Source organism: Anolis carolinensis, unplaced genomic scaffold (genome assembly GCF_035594765.1).
Source record: "Anolis carolinensis isolate JA03-04 unplaced genomic scaffold, rAnoCar3.1.pri scaffold_8, whole genome shotgun sequence".
NCBI lineage: Eukaryota > Metazoa > Chordata > Lepidosauria > Squamata > Dactyloidae > Anolis > Anolis carolinensis.
In genome coordinates this window covers 9,608,859-9,633,683 of record NW_026943819.1, presented here as the reverse complement: position 1 = coordinate 9,633,683, position 24,825 = coordinate 9,608,859, and the positions used below count along the sequence as shown (strand labels likewise).

At 39.0% G+C, this 24,825-nt stretch overlaps 1 protein-coding gene across 5 annotated transcripts in view; it reads right to left on the bottom strand.

The window, feature by feature from the left end:
• dock5 (dedicator of cytokinesis 5) overlaps nucleotides 1–24,825 on the bottom strand; it is a 147,434-nt gene that overhangs the window by 19,574 nt on the left and 103,035 nt on the right. For 2 of the 5 annotated variants that reach the window (XM_062960855.1, XM_062960856.1), the window contains exons 27-41: nucleotides 23,460–23,555; nucleotides 20,256–20,354; nucleotides 17,869–17,963; nucleotides 17,490–17,568; nucleotides 17,044–17,144; nucleotides 15,283–15,341; nucleotides 14,020–14,174; nucleotides 13,313–13,398; nucleotides 12,303–12,459; nucleotides 11,295–11,335; nucleotides 10,837–10,927; nucleotides 9,631–9,750; nucleotides 8,114–8,203; nucleotides 1,487–1,591; nucleotides 1,121–1,262 (exon numbers count right to left, since the gene is read on the bottom strand). In XM_062960855.1, coding sequence (XP_062816925.1) covers nucleotides 1,121–1,262; nucleotides 1,487–1,591; nucleotides 8,114–8,203; nucleotides 9,631–9,750; nucleotides 10,837–10,927; nucleotides 11,295–11,335; nucleotides 12,303–12,459; nucleotides 13,313–13,398; nucleotides 14,020–14,174; nucleotides 15,283–15,341; nucleotides 17,044–17,144; nucleotides 17,490–17,568; nucleotides 17,869–17,963; nucleotides 20,256–20,354; nucleotides 23,460–23,555 — 1,516 coding nt within the window. Of the gene's footprint in view, nucleotides 1–1,120; nucleotides 1,263–1,486; nucleotides 1,592–8,113; nucleotides 8,204–9,630; nucleotides 9,751–10,836; nucleotides 10,928–11,294; nucleotides 11,336–12,302; nucleotides 12,460–13,312; nucleotides 13,399–14,019; nucleotides 14,175–15,282; nucleotides 15,342–17,031; nucleotides 17,145–17,489; nucleotides 17,624–17,868; nucleotides 17,964–20,255; nucleotides 20,355–23,459; nucleotides 23,556–24,825 lie in introns of those variants that run through there. The other 3 variants (XR_010000378.1, XR_010000379.1, XM_062960857.1) reach the window with 3 other exon arrangements.

The window sequence follows — 24,825 nt, the reverse complement described above, 5'->3', positions numbered from 1 at the left end:
TCAGTCGAAATGGATTTTCTCAATTTAATAAGATTATTGATTATTGTGGGTGGCTTTTCTCATGTCCCCACATGGGAAGCTGGAGCTGACAGACGGGAGCTCATCCTGCTCCCCGGATTTGAAATGCCAACCTTTTGGTCAGCAGTCCTGTCAGCACAAGGCTTTAATTCTTTTTGCCACTGGGTGCTTATGTGTAATAATAATTGCAGTTGACTGCTTCAGCCAATACTGATCCTGCCCCAAGTTTTGTTTTCGTTGTGAAAGTAGATTTTTTAAATCTGGGGCCGGGCTGGGGTGCAGGCTGGTTAGCAGCCAGCTGCAATAAATCACTCTGACCAAGAGGTCATGAGTTTAAGGCCAGCCCATGTCGGGGTGAGCACCCGACAATTAAAAATAAAATATAGCCCCTGCTCGTTGCTGACCTAAGCAACCCAAAAGATAGTTGCATCTATCAAGTAGGAAATTTAGGTACCACTTATATGTGGAGAGGCTAATTTACGACACCATAAAAATCCTCCAGCTGCCGTTGGAATGAGGAAGTGCTGTCGCAGTGGATGATGAAGCAGTTGCTCCCCCTGTGGCCGGAATCAAGCATACCCTCAGGAAGCTGGAAGCTGGAGAAGGTTTAAATTGCCTCTGCGTCTGTCTCTGTCTCTGTTCTATGTTATATGGCATTGAATGTTTGCCTTATATGTGTACAATGTGATCCGCCCTGAGTCCCCTTCGGGGTGAGAAGGGCGGAATATAAATACTGTAAATAAATAAATAAATAAATAAATAAAATCTTGTTTGCCATTGGATTTTATTATTTTGGGGGATAAACTGTGTTGAGAAAACTATACAGTGGAACCTTGACTTACGAGCGTCCCAAGTTGCGAGCTTTCCGAGTTACGGATTAAAATTTTATATCAAGATATCACTGTACAAACTAAGTACAGAGAAAATGCCTGGAACATTTAATTAAAAATGCGATATAAGTGCGCCTCTCTCAAAATCTTCTTTTGCTGTTCACAGAAGATTTCCTATCCCACGTGCCTTAAAAGTAACTCTTATACAACTGTGTAACTCTTATACAACTCTTATACAACCTTCACCACCAATTACACCCCCCAAAAGATACACTGCTTAAGTGAGGCTTTGATTTCTTCTGTTGGTGGAGCGGTACTGCTCAGCTTCTCAGCATTTGGGAACTGGGTTAGTAATTTCAGATTGAAATCTTCCCTCCTTTCATATTCCTTCCCACGGTAGATGAAGATCTTGTTCTGCCAAAAGGAAGGCAATAAATAAATAAATGATGGTACATTTTCTGCATTGGCATAGACAGATGAAAGATCATGCCATTAAACCAAGAAAAGAGCGCATCACTGATCTGGTCACAAACAACCAAATTCAAGATCTATCAATATTGTGAAGACTCACAATAATAGTATGTGATAACTGTAAACATTGATGCTGGTAATAGAGATTTTCTATGTATGGTTCTTACACGGAGGAAGGAGGGGAATCCGTGTCCAAAATACCCAACGGCAAAATACTCTGGTTGAGGTCGCATGGCCTTCATGATGTTCTCATAGAATGTGGCTCTTTTTTTCTGGGTAAAACAAAGAAGAGATACGGTTAACATATACCTGTATCTTACTTACATCTGATAAAAATCCCAATATTAGTAAAAGTTTATTGCATTGTTTATTGCCTTTGCAGAGCATATGACCCACCAGATGCTATAAGACTCCTTTTGCCATGATCCTTCACCATCTATACACACAATAAAGGTGAAAATAGATGTGTGTGTGTGTGTGTGTGTGTGTGTGTGTGTGTGTGTCTGGGGTATCTACTTACACAGACAAGCTCCCACTTCCACAAATAGCTAAGCTGCTGCTATTCAGGAGACACCAATGGCCCTCCCTCCAATGAGCCCGGGCTGTGGCGCAGGCGGGAGAGCAAGCCAGCTGCAATTAACTGCAATGAATCACTCTGACCAGGAGGTCATGAGTTCGAGGCCGCTCGGAGCCTATGTTTGTTTGTCTTTGTTCTATGTTGAAAGGCATTGAATGTTTGCCTATATGTGTAATGTGAGTCCCCTTCGGGGTGAGAAGGGCGGAATATAAATGCTGTAAATAAATAAATAAATACATAATGACATTGCAGGTTATAGTGAGCGCCATGAACATGTCCAAGAGTCTTGCTAATGTCCTCCACAAACACCATACTGCCCACCACCCAAGTGAAGGTTTTCATACATGGACCATTTCATCCAAGATTTTCTGTTTTAACTCCACCACAGACATCCCAGTGTTTCTCACTCTCTCCATTGGTGTGGAATTTGCATGACCCCGCCCACTGCCTCTTAATCCTTCCCTATTCTTTTCTATGGCACACAGCAAAGAAAGGAATTGACCAGCAACTGAACATACTGGAGGGATTTGGGGAGAATTCGTCATAATTTATAGTTGTTGTAGGTACTGGGATGTATAGTTTACCTGCAATCTAAGAGCACTCTGAACCCAACCAATAATAGACCTGGAACTAACTTGGCACACAGAAGCCCCATGACCAACAAAAAATACTGGAGGTCTTTGCAGGGATTTATAGGATAATATGTACTAAGACTGGACATATGGACTAAGACTGGACTAATATGGACTAAGACTGGATAAGACTAAGACTGGATTAATATGAACTAAGATTGGATTAATATGGACTAAAATGGATTAATATGGATCAATAGAGACTAGTATGGACTAAGACTGGATTAATATGGACTAAGACTAAGACTGGATTAATATGGACTAAGATTGGATTAATATGGACTAAAATGGATTAATATGGATCAATAGGGACTAATGTGGACTATGACTGGATTACGATAGGACAGTTACTGAATTATTATTGGACTATGACTGGACTAAGACTGGAAAGAAGGAAGGAAGGAAGGAAGGAAGGAAGGAAGGAAGGAAGGAAGGAAGGAAGGAAGGAAAAAGACTGCGACAAGGACTGATTAATTCTATGTTAGAGTAAATTCTAGTAGTTAAGGTATTATATAAATAATTACCCTGGGAGATATCGGAATGGGCACACTCGGTGGGAAGAAGGGTCCCCTCCCCCCACCCCACAAAGAGGTTTGCAATAAACCAGGTTCGAGACGAGGGGTCTCTGAACGTAGTGGGGGGGGGGAAGAAATAGGGGGAATACACTTCACAAGGGAAAGGGGCGAAGGGAGGGAGAGGGGGGTTAAACAGGGGAGGACACGGACTAGAGACTAGCCAAGTAGGATGGAAAGTGGATTTGTAATCAAATGGAGGAATATGTAAGGGTTGTATCTCTGAATTGTAAAGGTTTAGGCTCAGTTTACAAAAGGAAGATCATTGCGGACATGATATATAAAGCTAAAGCACATTTTGCCTTTTTACAAGAAACACACCAAGCTAAATCAGGGGTAAATGAGCTTAAGATGCGTGGATCTGTAACATATATAAAATCTTATGGAACATCTAAATCGAAGGGTGTGGCAATTATAATTCAAAATCAATGTGGTTTTAACATTAAGGAAACAAAGATAGACGAACTAGGAAGATACATTATTATACAAGGGACAATGGGTGGTGAAGATTTTACTTTAGCCAATGTATACGCCCCAAACACCAATCAGGCAGAATTTTACGAAACAATATTTAAAGAGATAGAGGGAATACAAAAAGGATATTTGATTTTAGGAGGGGATTTTAATGGAATAATAGATGAGGAAATGGATAAATCTCATTTTACAATGAAAAGGAAAGGGAAAACACAAAAAATACAATTTTAAGTAAAGTAATAAGGAATAAAAAGATGATTGATATTTGGAGAATGCTAAAGGGAAATGAGAAAAGATTTACATTTCATTCTATGGCTCATCAAAATTTCTCTAGGATAGATTATTTTTTTGTTTCACCAAACATGTTACCTAAGATAGTAGATGCTGGAATAGGAGTAATAAAATGTTCAGACCATGCATTAATAAGCTTGGATTTCCAAATAAAGAAGGATTACAAAACATATAAGAATTGGAAAGTAGGAAACGCAATATTAGAGAATAATAAGATGGTAGAGAAAATAGCTAAAGAACTAGGAGAAATTTGGGAAATTAATGATAACAATCAATGTTCTTACGCAATGGTGTGGGATACTATGAAAGCAGTAACAAGGGGCCTTTTTATAAAAGAAGCATGTAATTTGAAAAGGGAGCAAGAAGTAGAGAGAAAGAAATTAGAGTTAGAAATCCAGGAATTAGAAAAGAGATATGTAAAAGACAAAGATAAACAAAGTTATCTTAAAGCTTTGGCAAAAAGGAAGGAACTAGAAAAATATAATTTAGAAAAAGCACAGAGAGATTTAATATATACAAAAAGAGAATATTTTGAATATAGTAATCGGAATTCTAAAATGTTAGCTAGAGCAGCACAAGATAAGAGAAGTAAAAACTTAATTGGAACTATTAGAGATAAATGGGGCAGAGAAGCTATCTCAATGAAAGAAAAATTGGCCGTTTTTCAAGAATTTTATCAAAAACTATATACAGCTGTTGATAATCCAAATAATAGGATAGAGGAGGTGATAGATAAATATTTGAAAATAGAACTACAAGAAATAGATAAAAAAAGCATGGAGCAATTAGTTTCAGAAAAGGAAATAGAAGAGGTTATAGATAAATTAAAAGGAGGGAAGACCCCAGGAATGGACGGGTTGGGACCGGAATATTATAAAAAATTTAAATTAATGTTGGTACCAAAATTCAAAGAATTATATAATAGGATAATGGCAGGAGAACAGATCCCACCGTCGTGGCAAGAATCAAGGATCATATTAATTCTAAAACCAAATAAAGATCCTACAGATCCTGGTTCATATAGACCTATCTCCCTTATAAATCAAGATGCTAAAATATTGACAGCAATAATGGCAAAGAGAATAAATAGCTTTATATATAATTATATTCAAAAAGATCAATGTGGATTTATCCCTGGAAGAAATATGTCAAATTTAGTGGGAAGAGTACTAAATATAATTCATAAAATTAAGGGGGAAAAAATCAAAGGCAGGGATATTGGCCCTAGATATATTCAAAGCATTTGACTGTGTCTCATGGACGGCATTAAAAAAAATATTAGAAAAATTTGGATTAGGAGAGAGATTTAGAGGATTGATTGATAAATTATACTCAACTAATTATGCTGCAATTCAAGTAAACGATGGCCTAACAGAAAAAATAAGATTAACCCGAGGGACAAGACAGGGATGCCCCCTTTCACCTACCCTATTTGCAATAGTTATAGAAATATTAGCAAATATGATAAGAGAGGATACAAATATAAAGGGGATAGGGAGGGAAGGAAGATACAAAATATGTTTATTTGCAGACGATACGCTATTATCCCTTGAAAATCCAATAGAACAGTTAAAAAGAATAGAAACACACTTAACAGAGTTTGGGGAAGTCACAGGCCTTCAAGTTAATTGGAACAAATCAGAAATTTTATTATTTAATTACACTAAAGAAGAGGAAGAGAGAATAAGAGAAGGGGGTTTGTGTAGAATAAAAATAAAGAAGTCAATAAAATACTTAGGAATAAACATATCTAACGAAATTGGCAATTTAGAAAGAGATAATATAATCAGATTAAGAAAAAATGTTAAAGACACTCTGGCTAAATTTACCAAGCTTAAATTATCTTGGTTTGGTAGAATTGCATTAATAAAAATGAAAATATTACCCAAAATAAATTTTTTGTTTAGAATGCTACCTATCAAAATCTCAACTGGTAAAATTACAAATTGGCAGAATATGATAAATACCTTTTGTAATGGGAATAAAAGGGCTAGAATCAATAAGGAAAAATGGTATAAAATACAAAAGAATGGAGGTCTGGGAATACCAAACTTAAAACTGTACTATATGGCAAATCAATTAAGGTATATTATTGAAGGGATTATAGGACAAGAGGATTTAGAATGGTTAGAAGAAGAGAGTAAAGATATAGATATGAAATTAGAAAATATTTTCTTCATAGGGAAAACCAGGAATTCGGAGAAGAAATGGTATAATAAAATAGGGAACCCCTTTTTAAAAAATATATTAGAAATTTGGGCCAAGTATGAAGAAAAACTAATACCACCAATCTCCCCATTAACACCGGTGTTAATTACAAAAAATTTCCCAATGAATCTTAAAAGGGAGTTAGAAAGAACATTTAAAGAAAAAGGAATGATGAAATTAAAGGATTGGGAATCAAAAATGAAAAATCTAGGGGAAATAAGGAATCAACTATCAGGGAGTATTGGGTGGTATAAAGTTCTACAATTGGAAAGATGGGCAAGGGAAATAAGAAAGAAATATAAGGGAGATAGAGAACTTACAAAATTTGAGAAGATGATTAGTCAAAGGGGGGGAAGGGAAGGAAAAGAAAGAACCAAAGGTATAACAAGTGATATTTACAAATTGCTAATAGATAAAGAGCAGGAGCAGGATCACCTTAAAGAAATGTGGGAGTTAGATTGCAATAAGGAAATACACCCTCAAATCTGGAAAGAAATGTTGAATATGCGTATATTAAAAACATGTCTATAAGAATAAAAGAGAATTATTATAAAGTGGTTTGGAGATGGTACCTCACACCAATTAGATTAAATCAAATTGATAAGAAATACTCTAAGCAGTGCTGGAGGGGCTGCCAGGAAAATGGTACATATATACATATGTGGTGGTCCTGTAAATATGTTCAAAAATTTTGGGAGAACGTTTTTAAAGAAATAAAGGGAATCACCAAAATAGAAATAATAGGAAGGCCTGAAATAGCACTGTTGTCATTTATGGATAATATTCAAGTATCAAAAGAGTTAAAGGAACTAATCGCCAACTTGCTAACAGCAGCAAGATTGTTAATAGCCAAAAAATGGAAAGGTAGTGAGGAGTGCCAATTGGAAGAATGGTATAAGGAGGTTTGGGATATTGCGCTAAATGATAAATTGACATGTAAGATTAAAAGTAAAAGAGGGATATTAAAAAAGGATGATTTTGGGAAGATATGGGGAAAATTTATAGAGTTTGTATATGTAGAAGGTAAGGGGAAAAAACCTGTAAAAGAAACAATGGAATTTTGGAAATAAATATTGTAACTGGCTGGTCTGGGGTGAAGGGATAGCACTAGGTGAGGGGTAATAAAAGGTAAATAATATGAGTATGTAATATAGAGAGTGAAAATACTATATGAGCTTGATATATATAACTCTGTATTGCAAATTTGTTTAAGAATGTATAAGTTTCAAGTATAAATAAATAAAAAAATTTTTTTTAAAAAAAGGAATTGTAGTTTGCCTTCATCCAAAGTGCACTATGAACTCAAATAATGACGGATCTGGACCAAACTTGGCATGCATACCCGATATGCTTAAATTTGAATACTGGTGGGTTTTGAAGGGAATTGGCCTGGACATTTGGAGTTGTACGTACTGAGATGGGGGCCCCTGGTAGCATAGCGTGTTAAAGCGCTGAGCTGCTGAACTTGCAGACCAAAAGGTCCCAGGTTCAAACCCCAGGAACGGAATGAGCGCCTGCTGTTAGCCCCAGCTCCTGCCAACCTAGCAGTTCAAAAACATGCCAATGTGAGTAGATCAATAGGTACCGCTCCGGCGAGAAGGTAACAGCGTTCCATGCAGTCATGCCGGCCACATGACCTTGGAGATGTCTATGGACAACGCAGGCTCTTCGGCTTAGAAATGGAGATGAACACCAACCCGCAGAGTCGGTCACGACTGGACTTAACATCAGGGAACCTTTACCTTGGTACTGAGAGTTATAGTTCACCTGCAATCAGTGAGCACTCTGAACTCCACCAAAGATGGATTTGGACCTTCGTGTATATATTAGTCGATTCCCATGCCATGAAATGTTCACACACACGCATTTTAGTTATTCAACTTTAGTTCTCCTTTAAAAGCCTAGCTGCACCATCTTTTGTTTCTAACTTGGGACTACGATCCCCAGAAAAAAGCCTCTTCTCTCCAGCCATGATAATTTAACTCCTTCATCACATTCCTGTCGATCTTTTAGAAGACTAAGAAAATCCAGCAGTCTTACCAAGAGATTGCCAAGCCTCTCGTAATCAAAAACTTTGTTTTCATACATCTCAGCTAGTTCCTTGCTCAGTTGGATGGCTTTCTCCCACATCTTTAAAACAAGAGACAAGAAAACAACAATAACAACCAAAAAAGAGACAAAAAGCATTTATCAGCAGAGAGAAAGATTAAAGGTTAACAATTCATGATTTGTCTGCTCAAGAATTAATGAAGTAATCCATGTTTTTAAGATGTTTATTATTTTTATATTTTAAAATCTTCATTTTAATTTTCGTGTTTTGTATTTTCTGATGTTTTATTTTGCTTTGTTTGTTTTATCTGTGCTTGGTCCCATGTAAGCCGCACCGAGTCCCCTAGGGGAGATGGAGGCGGGGTATAAAAATAAAGTATTATTTTTATTATTATTATTATTACTCATGTGGGCAAATGTATACTCTAAATCTATGATTAATTTTGAAATAAATCTGAACAACATCCAACCCTTTTGCAGGGCTCAGTGTTAATGGTTTAGTATTAACTCAGCATGTTCCTTCTCATGCTTGCAGGTATATTTATTGCATTCAGTGGCTGAAACCTGAGCTAAGGATCAGATGCACATGAAAGAACTACAGAACAAACTATGGCTTCTCTTTATTGGAAGAAAAACAAACTAGAGATGACTAGCTGTCACACTAAAGAAATTTAAATGATAGGATCACCTTGAAAGCTGTTCGGAATCAATTACTCTGGTTCCATCTACACTGCTACATAACATCCAGATTATCTGCTTTGAACTGGGTTATATGAGTCTACACTGCCATATAATCCAGTTCAAAGCAGATAATCTGGATTTTATATGGTAAAATGCTGCCCCTGATGGCATAAACATGATCAAATTCTGGATATATAGAATGCACACACTACATTCTGGAAACGAAACCTAATAGGCGAACACTATCTATATATATAAAAGGGTAATGAAATTTCGGCCTAGGACAAAACAACAAAACGACACAACCCAGAAACACTAAACTTGGCAGCACAACCCCCCATCCATGCCTCTACATTCATACAACAAAAATAAAAGAAATATAAAGTCCTAATTAGAGGGAGAAGAATAATTGTTTTATCCAATTGCTGCTAGTTAGAAGGCTAAGCTCCTCCCACTTGGTCTCCTAGCAACCCACTCAGCCCAGGGGACAGGCAGAGTTAGGCCTCACTTAGGCCTCTTCCACACTGCCTATAAAATACAGATTATCAGATTTTAACTGGATTATATGGCAGTGTAGACTCAAGGTTCTTCCACACAGCTATATAACCCATTTATAATCTTATATTATCTGCTTTGAACTGGATTATCTTGAGTCCACACTGCCATATAATCCATTTCAGTGTGCATTTTATCCAGCTGTGTAGAAGGGGCCTCATACTTCGCCACAGCAATGCATGGCCGGGCACAGATAGTCATACAATAATAGTGAAGGCAAAACATACTTCAGGGTTCAGATCATTGTGCGAGAATGAGAAAGACAGACTCACCTTGCCTTTGTTGAAGAAAGCAATGATTTCTTCATAGAGTTTCTCCTTGAGCTCCAGCTGTGAATAGACATAGTAGCTGTCCCTCTGGAGCAGATGTGGAGCACACGGCTTGTCAGACCACTAAGGTGAAGGGAAGAAACAACACAAGAATTCAGCGTTATTACGGATTTTATTCTGAATTCTAAATCTTAAAGAAAGTTTTATGGGTATTGTTTAAAACCCATGAAAAAAGCAAACATTATTCCACAAAGTCCATAAAACTTGAAGCAGGAAGACAGTGGTGAAATGTCATGATTAAACATTTCCCCAAAAGTCCTACTGCAAATTTGAATCAACTTCTTATTCTTATCCAGAAGGAAGATGACTCTTCAGCATTTTCTTTGGTAGTCTACTTGGGTTCCTTGCATATTGTATTGTATTGTATTGTATTGTAAAATTGTAACTTTCTCTCCCTGCCCACCTATAGCTTGTAGTGCAAATGTCAATTCTATTGTTTCCATACTACTCCCTGATCTGTAGATCTGGTAACTTAATGGATTGTTTCCAAGGTCTTAGAGACTGAGATACAGATTGAGTCAAGGTAGGGGGCTGGGCTTTAGCACAGCAGGTTAATCACCAAGCTGCAATAAATCTTGCCAACCAGAAGGTTGAGAGTCAACAAATGTGAGTTGATAAATAAGAACTACATTAAAGCGGGGAGGTATTTCCTGCTACTTGGCAGGGGGTTGGACTGGATGGCCCATGAGGTCTCTTCCAACTCTACTATTCTATGATTCTATGATTTAGGCACTTTAATCAGAAAAAAGGAGGAAGTTTACGATCAAAGAAAGCTCTTCAGCAGGAAGATGGAGTGACAGCACCCCTGGTTGCCAGAACAGAGCACAGCCTCCAAAGATGCCAAAAGATGGAAAAGCCTATATATACACCTCTATCTGTTATCTGTCTTATTGTTATAATCAGCATTGAATATTTGCTGTATATATGTTCTATGATCCGCCCTGAGTCCCCTTCAAGGTTAGAAGGGCAGAATATAAATACTGTAAATAATAATAAATAAATAAGGTTCCAAGACAGAAGCAGATATCTAAGTAGCCAAGATTTGAGGCAAGTATGGTTCCTGGACCCTTCCCCTCTCTTTGTTTTATGCTTTTTGACAGTTGTATTGTGTTGCATGTGAATGTGTTCCTGAGGATTTTGTCTGCTCACCTGAAGCAATTCTGCATGAAGGAGAAGTGTGTATGCTGCCTCGGTAAAATTTTCAGAGGCTGTATGCAGGTCCCGGAGTTTATACAAATACCTAGAAGGACACCACAGAGATTTTCATGAAAGTCCAAATACAGCAATAGGATACCATTTTAGTTCAAGTTCTCAACCAAAGACAGAAGGATCTACACTTGGGCCAGAAATTATGTGGCCTTTGGGGTACATGCGTCTCCTAACCTGTTTTCAGGATCCCTAGAGAATTTAATAAATCCCTGGATAAAAGAATGTGTTCTTGAGTTAATTTAGCTGTACGTTCAGTTGATAAAAGACACAATCATGGGTTTTAAATATTTTATTTTAAGGAGCTGGTGCAATGGTCCCCAGAATGGTCCCCAGCTTTCCCATCCCCAACGTGATGCTATGATGATCTACATCAAAATACAGTAAAGTTAAAGATTTACCTAATGTATATGTCCTCTCTCTTCTTTTCTTTATAAAAATTCTGCAACAAAAAAACATTCATACTGCGATTACCTCAGCTGTTTTGCAGGTCAAAACTAACACACATCCGGGCGTTCCCTGGGCAAAGTCTCTGTAGAGGGCCAATTTTTTCACACCAGAAGCAATGTTCTCAAGTTACTTCTGACATTATAAAAAATCAATTGGCTCAGTTTAACCAACTCAGATTGGCAAAGGGGGTGTCGGAGCGCATGTTTCAGGGGAGGGCAAGAAGGTCTCAAAGTGTCTAGTTGCTCCTTCCTATGCTTCATTTTCCTCTTTCCCATCTAAGGTTCATCAAACTCTTTATTCCATTGGTTCCCAACCTGTGGTCCATAGACCACAGAACTAAAATCCAGTCCGCAGCTTCACAATTACAACACCGTAGCAAAATCTTCTTATAGTGACGAGGCAACGGGGATGTCAAGAGGGAAGAGGCTGACTAGCCACAAAAGGTACAACAAGCCTCCTGACTACTGCTTCTCCTCCTCCCTTCCCCTGAGTGGAGCCGTTCCACGTGGTGCCTGGAAGCAGGGGCACCTTGGTGTCTTTGTTTTTAGGCCTGTTCCTGGAGTTATTTGGGGTGCTGATTCAGAAAATTGTATTAGATAGACCACATCAGCTCTAGATTATTAAATATGGTTTTCTGTGGGTGAGCAGATGGTGACTACTGGATGGCATATGTTCTGTATGAGAAACTAGAGCTGATGTGGTCTATCCAATGCAATTTTCTGAATCATCACCCAAATAACCAAACCGAATCTAAAGTTGACCAAAAAGTGATTCGTAACCCTTTTGGTACTAATGTTGGTGAGTAGTCCCTGGCCATAAAAAGTTTGGGAACCACTGCTTTATTCCATAGACAATATTAACCCATAGTAACTCCAGTCATCATCATTACAGCAGATTTGGCCAACTCAACTCAGACAAAGCTCTCATTTTGAATGTCAGCTGCCCAATCTCCAACGTACCAGGACATTCACAGTGCAACTCATGCGGTTTTCTCTGCTGCCGTCATGCATGAACGCCCGGTAATCCAACAGGTTTTCTAACAGGCTGCTAACCAACAGGGCAAACACTTCACCTGAGCTTGAGAGGTATTTATGCTTCCGACAGTGCTCCAGCAGGCTATGGGCAGGAGCATTGGAAAAATGCAAAGAAAATAAAAAAGTTATTGAGTGGGAAAAGAAATAGAATATAATTAGAATTTTTTAAAACCAGTCCATCTACAGGCGTTCCATCTACAATATAATCTATCCCAAAAACAAATTGATTATTGTCATCTAGTGTTCACATTGACAGTGGGAGCTCACCCCACTCCCTGGATTCAAACCGCCGGCCTTTCAGTCAGTAAGTTCAGCAGCTCAGCGGTTTAATCCGCTTCACTACCAGGGGCTCCATATGAATTATTAACATGTTACATACGTACTACATATTTTAATGAAAGAAGCGGAGCCGCGGTGGTGCAATGGATGAAACTCTTGTGCCAACTGGACTGCTGACCTGAAGTTGGGTTGCTGACCTGAAGTTTGCCAGTTCAAAGCTTCAAGATGGGGTGAGCTCCCATCAGTCAGCTCTAGCTTGCAAGGACATGAGAGAAGCCTCCAAGGAGGATGGTAACACATCCGGGCATCTCCTGGGCAAAGTCTCTGTAGAGGGCCAATTCTCTCACACCAGAAGCGACTTGCAGTATGTTCTCAAATTACTTCTGACATGATAAAATATGAAAGAAGCTTTCTGGGGTCTTTAGAAGGTTCAAATGTTTGTGTTTACTTATGCGCTCTGGTTGTTCTACATCACATGTGCATATTTTAATTTTGAGTAAAAATAATTGCTGAGCCATGTTGAATTGCTCTCCCCTTTGTGAGTGCAATGTAGGAACCTAACTCAGTTCTTTCCATGTTATTTCTAATTCTAACATTAGATTTGAGATTTTCTGTTGAAGACATTATGGCCCAAACCACATCTACACAACACTTACAGTTTCTCCAGCAAAATCTTGTATTGTTCATCCCCTCGGCCACCTTCAACTTCTTGATCCAGTTTAGTTATTAGCTCATCTTCAAACTGTAAGTGAATGATCCAAACCAAAACAAAAAAAGCACAATGATTGAAAGTACTTCAAAGGGTTTCTTATTGTAACAAAAGTGACAAACCATAGGAAGTATTTCTGAACATTTTGGGTTAAAAGCTGATTTGAAACACTCAAATCTTCATGAGAAAGAACAATACATTCTGTATGTTGTCGAAGGCTTTCATGGCCGGAATCAGAAGGTTGTTGTGTGTTTTCCGGGCTGCCTGGCCATGTTCCAGAAGCATTATCTCCTGACATTTCACCCACATCTAGGGCAGGCATCCTCAGAGGTTGTGAGGTATAGTTGTAAGATATTGTGAGGTATACTATACTTCCCAACCTCTGAGGATGCCTGCCATAGATGTGGGTGAAACGTCAGGGGAGAATTCTTCTGGAACATGGCCATACGGCTTGGAAAACACACAACAGCCCAATAAATTCTGCTTTGTGTGCTTTGGAGAGCTATAGTTGGCAGTCAGAATGACCAGTCTGGACTCAGAGGAACTAATGATTGAATTCCAGAGAGCAGCTTCCCCTCTCTCAATTCTCAAACCCTATTTCCTCCTAAATTCGTTCCAAAAATCCACTTTAGTGCCCCACAAATAATCCCATACCATGTGGAAATTCCTGTTGCCACTGAAGGTGAATTCACACTGCATCATGTCAAAAAAGATCGGGATTGTCGCCTTGCGCAATTCAGGCTCTGGCGTCAAGGTCACCTCCAGGATTGGTCCTACCATGGAAGGGATGAACTTGATCTTGTGAGGCCCTGAAAAAGGAAGAAAAGAAGAAAGGGATTAGGCAGAAAGCAGATGGCTGTCTTGCCCTCTGGGAGATCTCCAGGGCACAAGGGAGGCAGCTGGCATATCCCCATTCATCGCCTTGGACTCTAGTCTTTCATATGCAAAACATACAATTGAGTTGCTTCTGGTTGCCTCCTCTCATTGTCATGGGGAACCCCAGGATTAAAGCTACCATGAAACAGATGCCATGAATCTGCGGGAGTGGGTTTGGGAAGAGAGGCAGAAAGTACACTAGGGGAAATCTCATCCCGAGAAACGGATATTTCAGTTTCTGTTCCTATTTGTTGCCTCTCTTTCACGCCTTCCAAAACTCAAAGAATCCTTCCAGAACATGGAAAGGTTCCCTTCTGGAGCCAGCATGCTGGCTGGGGATTTCAAGGTACCCTTTCCAAATCCTCTAAGAGTTTTTTCAGGCTCTGGTGCTTCACAACATGACATTTCCTGCTTAAGCAAGAAAACAGGTTGGCAGTGTTGGCTTGGTCCAAATTCCAATATACAGAGATAGGTAGATGTTGTGTTGTTGAAGGCTTTCATGGCCGGGATTCACAGGGTTGTTGTATGTTTTCCGGGCTGTATGGCCATGTTCCAGAAGTATTCTCTCCTGACGTTTCGCCCCCATCTATGGCAGGCATCCTCAGAGGTTGTGAGGTACTTTATCCATGGTGGTGTTGTATGTTTTCTAGGCTGTATGGCCATTTTCTAGAAGTATTCTCTCCTGAGGTTGCCTGCCATAGATGTGGGCAAAACGTCAGGAGAAAATACTTCTGGAACATGGCCATATAGCCCGGAAAACATACAACAACCCCATAGGTAGTTGTTATTTTTCAGCAGACTATCTATAATTCCATAACGCAATTTCTGGAGTTCTCCAAAACTCTTCATCAACAAAGGTTGCAGAAAATGGAGTGGAGGAAATGAATGGCAAGCTACCTGGATGTTAGTCCCAAAGAAGTGAGTGAAGTTTCTTACAGAAGAAGCAGCTGTTATTTCTGACATCACAGATCTTTATGAACCACAACACACTCCAAAAATACACTTGCCACTACAAGTCACTAGCAGGTATATGCAGCTTACCGAGGTTGTACCACATGTCCCTGATCTTGAAGCCAATGTCCTTCCTCATGTCCCCATATCTATAGATAAATCGGAGAGGAGGGGGAGGGGGAGAGAGTAGATTTGCTTAATAAACATCCAGAGAAGAAAGAGCTGATTTGCTTTTTAGGTTTTGCAAAAACAGAGGTCCATATTTTGGTATGAATTTAACTTATTATATAATTTTGTATATATTCCAGAGGGCCATGGCTAGCACAGCGGGTTAAACTGCCAAGCTACTGAAAATCTTGTCGACCAGAAGGTCGGCAGTTCAAGCAGTGGATTGGGGTGAGCTCTGCCATCAGCCCTAGCTTCTGCATACCTAGCAGTTCGAAAACAGCAATGTAAGTAGATAAACAGGTACCGCTTCGGCAGAGAGGTAAAAGGCACCCCTGAAAAACATGCCAGCTAATTCGATCAGGAATGGAGTCCATAGACCTCCTCGGCATAGAGTCTCCTCGGCGTGGAAAATGGAACAACAGCACCTCCCCATGGCTGAGTCGAGCACAGCCTCCAGATGCCAGAGATGAAAAAGCGGGAAGCCTTGTCTCTGTTTATCTATATATCGTGTGTCTGTGTTATTAATTGTAACTGCATTGAATGTTTGCCTTGTATGTATTTTGTAATCTGCTCTGAGCCCCCATGGGGAGATAGAATGGAATATAAATAAAGTACATTATTATTATTATTATTATTATTATTATTATTATTATTATTATTATTATTATACAACTATGCTTACAATACAATTATTTTTTTTGGAAAGCAGTTTTCACAATTTATTGCTATTTCCACTGCTATAGATCTTTTTGTACAACTTAACTTTTATTAGAGAATTCTACTGCAAAAATCACAGCTCTCTTCATTGTTCTTTCCCCTGGCAAGCAAAACCCCTTTTTATTGCAACAGGTTTTTAAAAAAGAAAGAATTCAAAAAACATTCTGGGCTAAGGGGTGATATATTGTTTAAACGGAGCTGTTTTTAAGAGGTTGTTATGTTTTCAAACATAAGTGGGGTTTCAATTGTTCTAATGATTATAAGTGGCTTAATTCTATTTTAATATTCCTTTTTTGTTTTTAATTGTATCATACTATTACTTTTGAATTTCAAACTGAACCTCTGGTTTGGGGGAAAAGTAGGATTGTCATCATCATTGAAGTGGGAAGGAATGGCAGAGTGCTTTTGTAGAACTTCTAGTTCAAGTTTTCATGATCTGACTTGCTAAGATCTGCAGAGATATTTGCAGGAACACCTCAGCAAGCGAGAGTCCAAAAGTGGCAGGCTATAATCCAGAATCCCAATCAGTGGCTGAGACAGGGTGAAAAACTCCTTCCTGGGTGCACTCTGGGACCATGAGATGCAGAGTCAATTTTAAGAAGTGGGGCTACAAAGTGGAGTCTGCGAAATGCGAGTGTGGAGAAGAGCAAACCACAGACCACTTACTACAATGCAGCCTGAGCCCTGCCACATACACAATGGAGGACCTTCTCACAGCGACACCAGAGGCACTCCAAGTGGCCAGCTTCTGCCAAGTTTTTAACTTTTTTGTGTTTTTAAATACATTATAACTGTATCCTCAATTTAGCTTCTCACACGATAAATAAATAGTGATCTGACTTGATATGGCAACTATCACTCATGTCTTGATCACATTGCATCTTGGCTACTGCAGTGCATTGTATTTGGAGCTACCTTTACAGAAGGTAAGAGAAAGAAAGGGGGGGAACTCACATGAAAACTTACTTCTTGACTATCTTGTTCCGTTTTGCCTGGGAGAAAGTCTCCAACTGGAGGGACCCATGAGTGAGAAAGGCGACTGCCAAGTGAAAGTAATTATTCCAGAGCTGTTGGTGAAAGAAAACAAGAGCAAGATGTGAACACAATCCGGCTGTTGAGAAATTGGATTTTAATCTTCTGTCAATCCCTTCCTTTTTATTTGGTTGGGTGGTTGTATAATGACAAATGGTTCAATTGTATATGCTATGTTATTGTATATGTAATGTTAAAATGGAGTATGCTTTTGGTTTCTTAGGATTTCAATCAAGCTGTGAACCACCTTGGAACCCAGTCACGGGAGAGCAATATAAAATATGCAAATAAATAATATTCTGGTGCAAACCAATTCTTGTGAAAACTGAAGTAAATATTTCCTACAGAATATTAAACTTCGGTTAAATGTTCAGCCTTACCTGCAGTTCAAAGCTTGCCTGGTCCAAAAAGCACCGGTTGAGCACAGAAGTGTATTGGTTTATGGCTCGAAGAAAAATCCTGGAAATATAGGGTTGATCTAGATGAGAAAATGCCTCCAGTTTCTCTCTCATTCCTGTAAAACCACGGGCGGTACCCACAGCATGATCACAAGTTATTTGACATTACATTTTACTTTCCTAAATAATAGGGCCATTTTTTTTGGAGAAAACATGGTCTCTTAACAGTTTTAAGCAGATGGCTCTGAGAGTAAAAAAAAACAACCAATGGTCCAGAAACTTTATAATTTAATAATTCATGCACTTAAACCAAATACATTCTGTATTTCCTTCTTGGAGGGAAACTATGTCTCTTGCTCACCTGCTCTGCATCATGTTCATGACCATCCAGTCATTCGCATAGACATTCTTCCCAATCAGGTCTTTAAACATAATGAAGGTTTCCATCAGGAAATCCTGCAGTGAAAAAAGCAAAAGTATAAAGTCCCAGACCTGTGGCCACCTCCCAGATACTATATATCACAAGAAAAAGTATGCTTTAAAAAATCTAAGAAAATGTGAGCTATTTGATTTATCCATTCTTGAGATACAGTCAGTTTCCAAGTTACAAATGAGATAGATTCTATAGTTTTGTTTTTAAGGTGAATTTGTATATAAGTCGGAACAGGGACATTCTTTAAGTGTAACTCCAGCCAAAAGTATATAAAGTAGTATACACAAGGAAGGGGTGAATAGATGTTTGGAACTTGGGGACTGGCTGTATGTCTCAAATCCCTACCTCTCCATTTCCAGATAGCCTTCTTTCCTGAGTGTTCTTTAATTTTCTTTTTAAAGGTCTCTTAAGTAATTATGCATACTTTATTCAATATATACTATGGTCCTTGTTTGAGTAATTACAGGATTAGATGTGGTTGCCAAATGATCGCACATTCACCTTCTTCATTTGATTCGTGCAGCCCTAGATCTACTACCAAGATTATATAGCAATCGAGCCACCATTGCTCAGTTTCAATTTCATTATGTGAGAGATCACTTCTATAACATTTTCTAGGTCTTCCAACATGACACTATGGTCAACTTCCATTGGAAGTGGGCCACACAATCACATTGGACAACTTAAGACATTCCTACAGAGATATTCTATCTAGAAATGTTAAGGTTGTCCACAAGGACTAGAAGAAGTTGGCCACAAACTGGAACATCTAGACATTGTTAGAGAGAGCATTTTAAATCAAATCCTTTAACAATCACAATCTGCAAAAGTCAAAACTGCCAATGTGGAAGGATGAGTGAAATAACAAAATTGCTAACCATTTTCCTGCCCTATCATTATATCCTAAACTTACTGCCTCACACCGCCTGGGAGGTTCACATATTGCAACTGATTTCAATTGCAGGCTGGAAGGCCGTGGGTGGGGAGGATCCAAAACCAACAGATATCTTTATAGGTGACTGCCAGCAGCTTTAAGTTCTTCCAAAGGCAACTTCCCACATCGTTTGCTAAGATCATCAACATTAAAGGAGTGTTTGAGTAATTGAATCCCAGAGTGGAAATTATGAAATGGAGAACCTTCAGCAGACGTTGCTTATGATCTGAAATGCCTGGGGATTCCAGCTGAAAATGGGTCACATGTCCATAACAGTAATAAACACACAGCTGGAAGCCAAGCCCAGTGGTTCAAAATTGCCAACTTCCCATCGGACTAAATAAAGTCAAAATCTCCAAAGTTTTTGGCAGTTCTCCCAATGTCTTTCTTTCTTCTTTTTTACCCCAGAGGGAACTAAACAGATACCGGCCTCTTAACGGACACCCCGTCTTTTGCTTAATATGTCATAATATTGGCTTTCAAAGGAATCTGCTGCACTTTATCTGTTATCTTGAGTTTACAACTTATAATGCGCACTTTAGCTTATTTATTACTCTAACCTCGCTGGTTTTAATTCTATGTTTTATTAAGCGTGTTTTTATTTCATAGGTTAATGTTTAGATTTTATAATTGGTGCATGTTTTTATCTATTGATGTATTGTATACTGTTATTGTTTTTATTTGATATTTCTGTGAGCCGCCCCGAGTCCCCTCTGGGGGAGATGGAGATAGGGTTTATTTATAAGTTTATTTATATCCCAACTACCTCACAACCTCTGAGGATGCCTGCCATAGATGTGGGTGAAACGTCAGGAGAGAATACTTCTGGATCATGGCCATACAGCCCAGAAAACATACAACAACCCTGTGATCCCAGCCATGAAAGCCTTTGACAACACATTAAACTTATTATTATTATTAGTTGCTCTGGCCCCAAGTTAGCTCAAAATAACTCAATGTAAGAAGAGATTAAAAAAATAAATTCAAGCAAATGTGGATCACGAAAGATGTAGAAAGCAGGGTTCTCCATCCACCATTCTTTACTAGCTTTGACCATAATTCAGATAAACTAAGAAAAGATACAGAAATAATTCTTATAAATGTGTTGTCGAAGGCTTTCATGGCCAGAATCATTGGGTTGCTCTGAGTTTTCCAGGCTGTATGGCTGTGTTCTAGAAGCATTCTCTTCTGACGTTTCGCCTACATCTATGGCAGGCATCCTCAAAGGTTGCGAGATGTCGGCAAAACGTCAGGAGAGAATGTTTCTGGAACATGGCCATACAGGCCGGAAAACTCACAGCAACCCAATTCCTATAAACCTGAGCAAAGATGCAAAATGCATTTTTATCATATTCCACCCAACAAATGCAAGGAAACATACAATAAGATCTTGTCTTGTTTTGAAAGTGCTGATGTAGTGGTTGTAATGAGCATCGTCCATTTGTTTCAAGATGGCCATCATGCAGGCAACAAAGCTACCCTAGAAATAAGGAAAGAGCAAGGGAAAAAAACTTGTCAGTAGCCATCTTTTTCACAAGCCTCTATTATATAATCTTCTGCCAAAAAACCACAACAACAAGACCACATGCCTTGTTTGACTATAAAATCTTTTGTTCTAGAGCTTCCAGGAGCAGCGGGTAATTTCCCCTCCCAACTAAACAGGTGGAGGGATTTGGGTGGGAGGCAGAACTCACAAAAACAGCTGTAACCGTCCTTCGCCAACTCCTGTTTTTGGGGATTATTTTCAATATGCTACCACTTTGTTTCTGGCAAGTGTGGCTTCCCCCCTCCATCCTCCCCTGATTCCAGACCCGTCATTTATGCCCCAGGGTTGTAACTCTTACACTTTTATTTCAGTGGCAGGACAGGTGGATGGAAAGAATGTCAGAGTATTTGCAGCGCAGCAGTAGTTGGATGGAAGCAGTGGAACGCAGAACGAAGAGACACTCAGAGACGTTGGTAATAGTGTTTACATTTAAACACTATTAATACACCAATCCCATATTAACAAAGAATATCAGTATGGAGACATGAAGAATGGGGTGGATTCACCTCCACCAGCAATGGGATTCAGCATTTAATCTCAGCATGAAGATTAAGGGTGCATTTACACTACAGAACTAATGTCGTTTGATACCACTTTAACTGGTATGGAATCATGGGAGTTGTAAGCTGCATTATAAGATGTCTATGCCCTAGAGAAATTTTACTGTTCAGTCAGTATTGCACCACATGACATCCATCGAGAAATAACAGTCAATAACGAAAGGACCAAAGCATTGACATCTCCAGTCCATCCTCTGTTCGGATATCAACCAGCATGCCAATGGCTTAAATCAAGAAATATCTTCCTAAGATCCACTGAGATATCCACAGGAACACCTCAGCAAGCAAGAGTCCAAAAGTGGCAGGCTAAAACCCAGAACATCAATTCATGGCTGATACCAGATGAGACACAGAAGACTGGGCAACTTGGAAGGTGCTGAACAGGCTGTATTCCGGCACCACGAGATGCAGAGCCAATCTTAGGAAATGAGGCTACAAAGTGGAGTCCATGACATGGAAATGCGGACAAGAGCAAACCACAGACCACTTACTACAATGCGGTCACAGCGATACCAGAGGCACTCCAAGTGGCAGCTTCTGTTCAAAGGAAATCTAGTATCATGCCAAGTTTTTAACTTTGTGTTTTTAAATACATTGTAATTGTATCCTCAATTCGCTTCTGACATGATGAATAAATATATAAATACTGTATATACTCGAGTATAAGTTTTTCAGCCCTTTTTTTAAGACTGAAAAAGCCCCCCCCCCCCCCCGGGCTTATACTCGGGTGAGGGTTCTGGTTGGCTTATATTTGGGTCAACTTATATTCGAGAATATGTGGTACATTTATTATTTTTCTCTATTATTATTGGCATTATTACATTTATTATTTTTCTCTATTATTGTTGCTACTATTACATTTATTTTACTCTATTTTTATTATTAATAATAATACATTTATTATTTCACTCTGATCTTATTATTATTATTACATTTATTAGTTTACTCTATTTATTATTACATGTATTATTTTACTGTATTGTTATTAAAAGGATACATAAGCACATTTATACTGAAGAAGATGAGAATAATGATTTAATCAGAGTTAGACAGTTTTATCTTAAATTTGAGCTTTATGTAAATACTAGCTTTTCCCGGCCACACATTGCTGTGGCTTATGGGAATCCTTTGTTGGCCAGGTGGAATAGCAGTGAATAGCCTTGCAGTCTCAAAGCCTGGCCGTTTTCTGGAGTAGCTGGAGCTTTTTGTTGTATGAACGTAGAGGCATGGATGAGAGGTTGTGCTGCCAAGTTTATTGTTTCTGGGATGTGTAGTTTTGTTGTTTTGTCCTAGGCTGAAATTTCATTACCCTTTTATATATATAGATTCAAAAACATTTAACCTATGGATGCCTCAATTAATATAATTTTATTGGTATCTATTTTTATTTCTGAAATTTACCGCTCTCAACTTATACTTGAGTCAATGTTTTCCCAGTTTTTTTGTGGTAAAATTAGGTGCCTCAGCTTATATTTGGGTCAGGTTATACTCGAGTTTATATGGTAAATATGGGAGTTGTAGTATTAGAGTATCTTGAGCCTTCTCTGCCAAAGGGTGATGTGCAATACAGAGAAGAGATTCCCCAAAGTACACTATAAACAGAAATATATTCCAATAATACAAACTATCTATATATATAAAAGGGTAATGAAATTTCAGCCTAGGACAAAACAACAAAACTACACATCCCAGAAACACTAAACTTGGCAGCACAACCCCTCATCCACGCCTCTACGTTCATACAACAAAAATAAAAGAAAAATAAAGTCCTAATTAGAGGGAGAGGAATAATTGTTTTTTATCCAATTGCTCCGCCCACTTGGTCTCCTAGCAATCCACTCAGCCCAGGCAGAGTTAGGCCTCACTTAGGCCTCTTCCACACTGAGAAGGAAGTGAAGCAGTGTGTATTACCAAAGTCATTATTATTACTATCATTACTAAAAGGTTGCAGGTTTGAATTGGAGGAGCGGAGAGAGCCCCCACAGTTAGCCCCAGCTTCTGCCAACCCTAAAGTTCAAAAACATGCAAATGAGAGTAGATGAATAGGTACTGCTCCAGCGGAAAGGTAATGGCGCTCCATGCAGTCATGCCACATGACCTTGTAGGAGTCTAAGGACAACGCCAGCTCTTCGGCTTAGAAATGGAGATGAGCACCAACCCCCAGAGTCAGGGGAAAACGTTTACCCTTTACCTTAACTACCACCAATTCCTCAATACTTTATTTCCCATACCACCATACTTTGCCACAGCAACGCGTGGCCGGGCACAGCTAGTATCTTATAATTTATATTAAAGGGTGATGTGCCGCACCAAACTACAAATCCCATGATTCCACAACATTGTGCCACGGCAGTGAAGGTGGTGCTAAACTGCATTAATTCCACAGCTCTACACCGAAGTTCCGCACTAGTTGAGTGTACAAATGAGGAGCACACGCATCAAAACAGAAGGAAAACAACTCAGAGAGAATGTTTCTCACAATATGTGGAGACTGTCTGCTCATTCCAATCACCGTCCGGTTTATTCTTCTCAGCAGACGGTCCATGATGAGCTGAATGTGAGCGGCGGTAGGGCCCTGAAGACATGAAACACACAAAAGCTGTTCAGGCAGAATTTTGGCACAGCTGTTCTCGGAGAGATTTGCACCGCACAGAAGTGCAACAGGTTCTCCAAAAGTCTTTGGCCACCAGACAAACTTCCTATTATTATTCTTTAAATTATCTCTACTCCTTTATGCTTCACATAATGATACAAGAAAACAAGAAAAAGCTCAAAACTGGTAAATGTTGGAGTGTGGATACTTGTGTGGCTACAGCCCCAAAGAAAATACAAAAATGCAGACACTTTATTACTGATCCAGAGCAGGAAATCTGGTCCCAAGCATTTTGGACAAGGGATACTCAACCTGTATCAGATATTGAGACTATAACTACCATTAGCCTTTCCTAATGTAGGCAGCAATGAGGACTGATGGGAGTTGCAGTTCAACACCTGAAAAGTCCTGAATTTCTTGCCCCTAACTTGCAGAGTAAACTCGACTGACATTCCATCGTCTGCAAAAGGTAAGTACAGTAGAAGGTAAGTAGGCCCAGGCTGTGGCGCAAGCTGGTGAGCAGCCAGCTGCAGCCAGTTGAGACCAATCACTCTGACCAAGAGGTCATGAGTTCGAGGCCAGCTCGGAGCCTGCGTTTGTGTTTGTCTTTGTTCTATGTCAAGGCATTGAATGTTTGCCTTATATGTGTAATGTGATCCACCCTGAGTCCCCTTCGGGGTGAGAAGGGTGGAATATAAATTATAAATAAATAAGTAAATAAATAGAGTCTCACTTATCCAAGCTTCGCTTATCCAAGCTTCTGGATTATCCAAGCCATTTTTGTAGTCAATGTTTTCAATATATTGTGATATTTTGGTGCTAAATTCGTAAATACAGTAATTACAACGCAGTAACATTACTGCGTATTGAACTACTTTTTCTGTCAAATTCGTTGTATAACATGTTTTGGTGCTTAATTTGTAAAATCATAACCTAATTTGGTGTTTAATAGGCTTTTCCTTAATCCCTCCTTATTATCCAAGATATTTGCTTATCCAAGCTTCTGCCAGCCCGTTTAGCTTGGATAAGTAAGACTCTACTGTATATCCATCCAATTATGAGTTGTTAGATAGGAATGGCAAAGCATTTCTAATCAAAGAAAAAAAAACTATTTAATGAACATGTGATATATTGGGAGCATATAGGTATCACCGTAAATGTCATGATGCAATACCTAAGGGGTGTAGTAATAGTCGAGTCATAACCATGTGAGGGTAATTGCAAAGGCCAGTGTCCCTTACTGATGACCTAT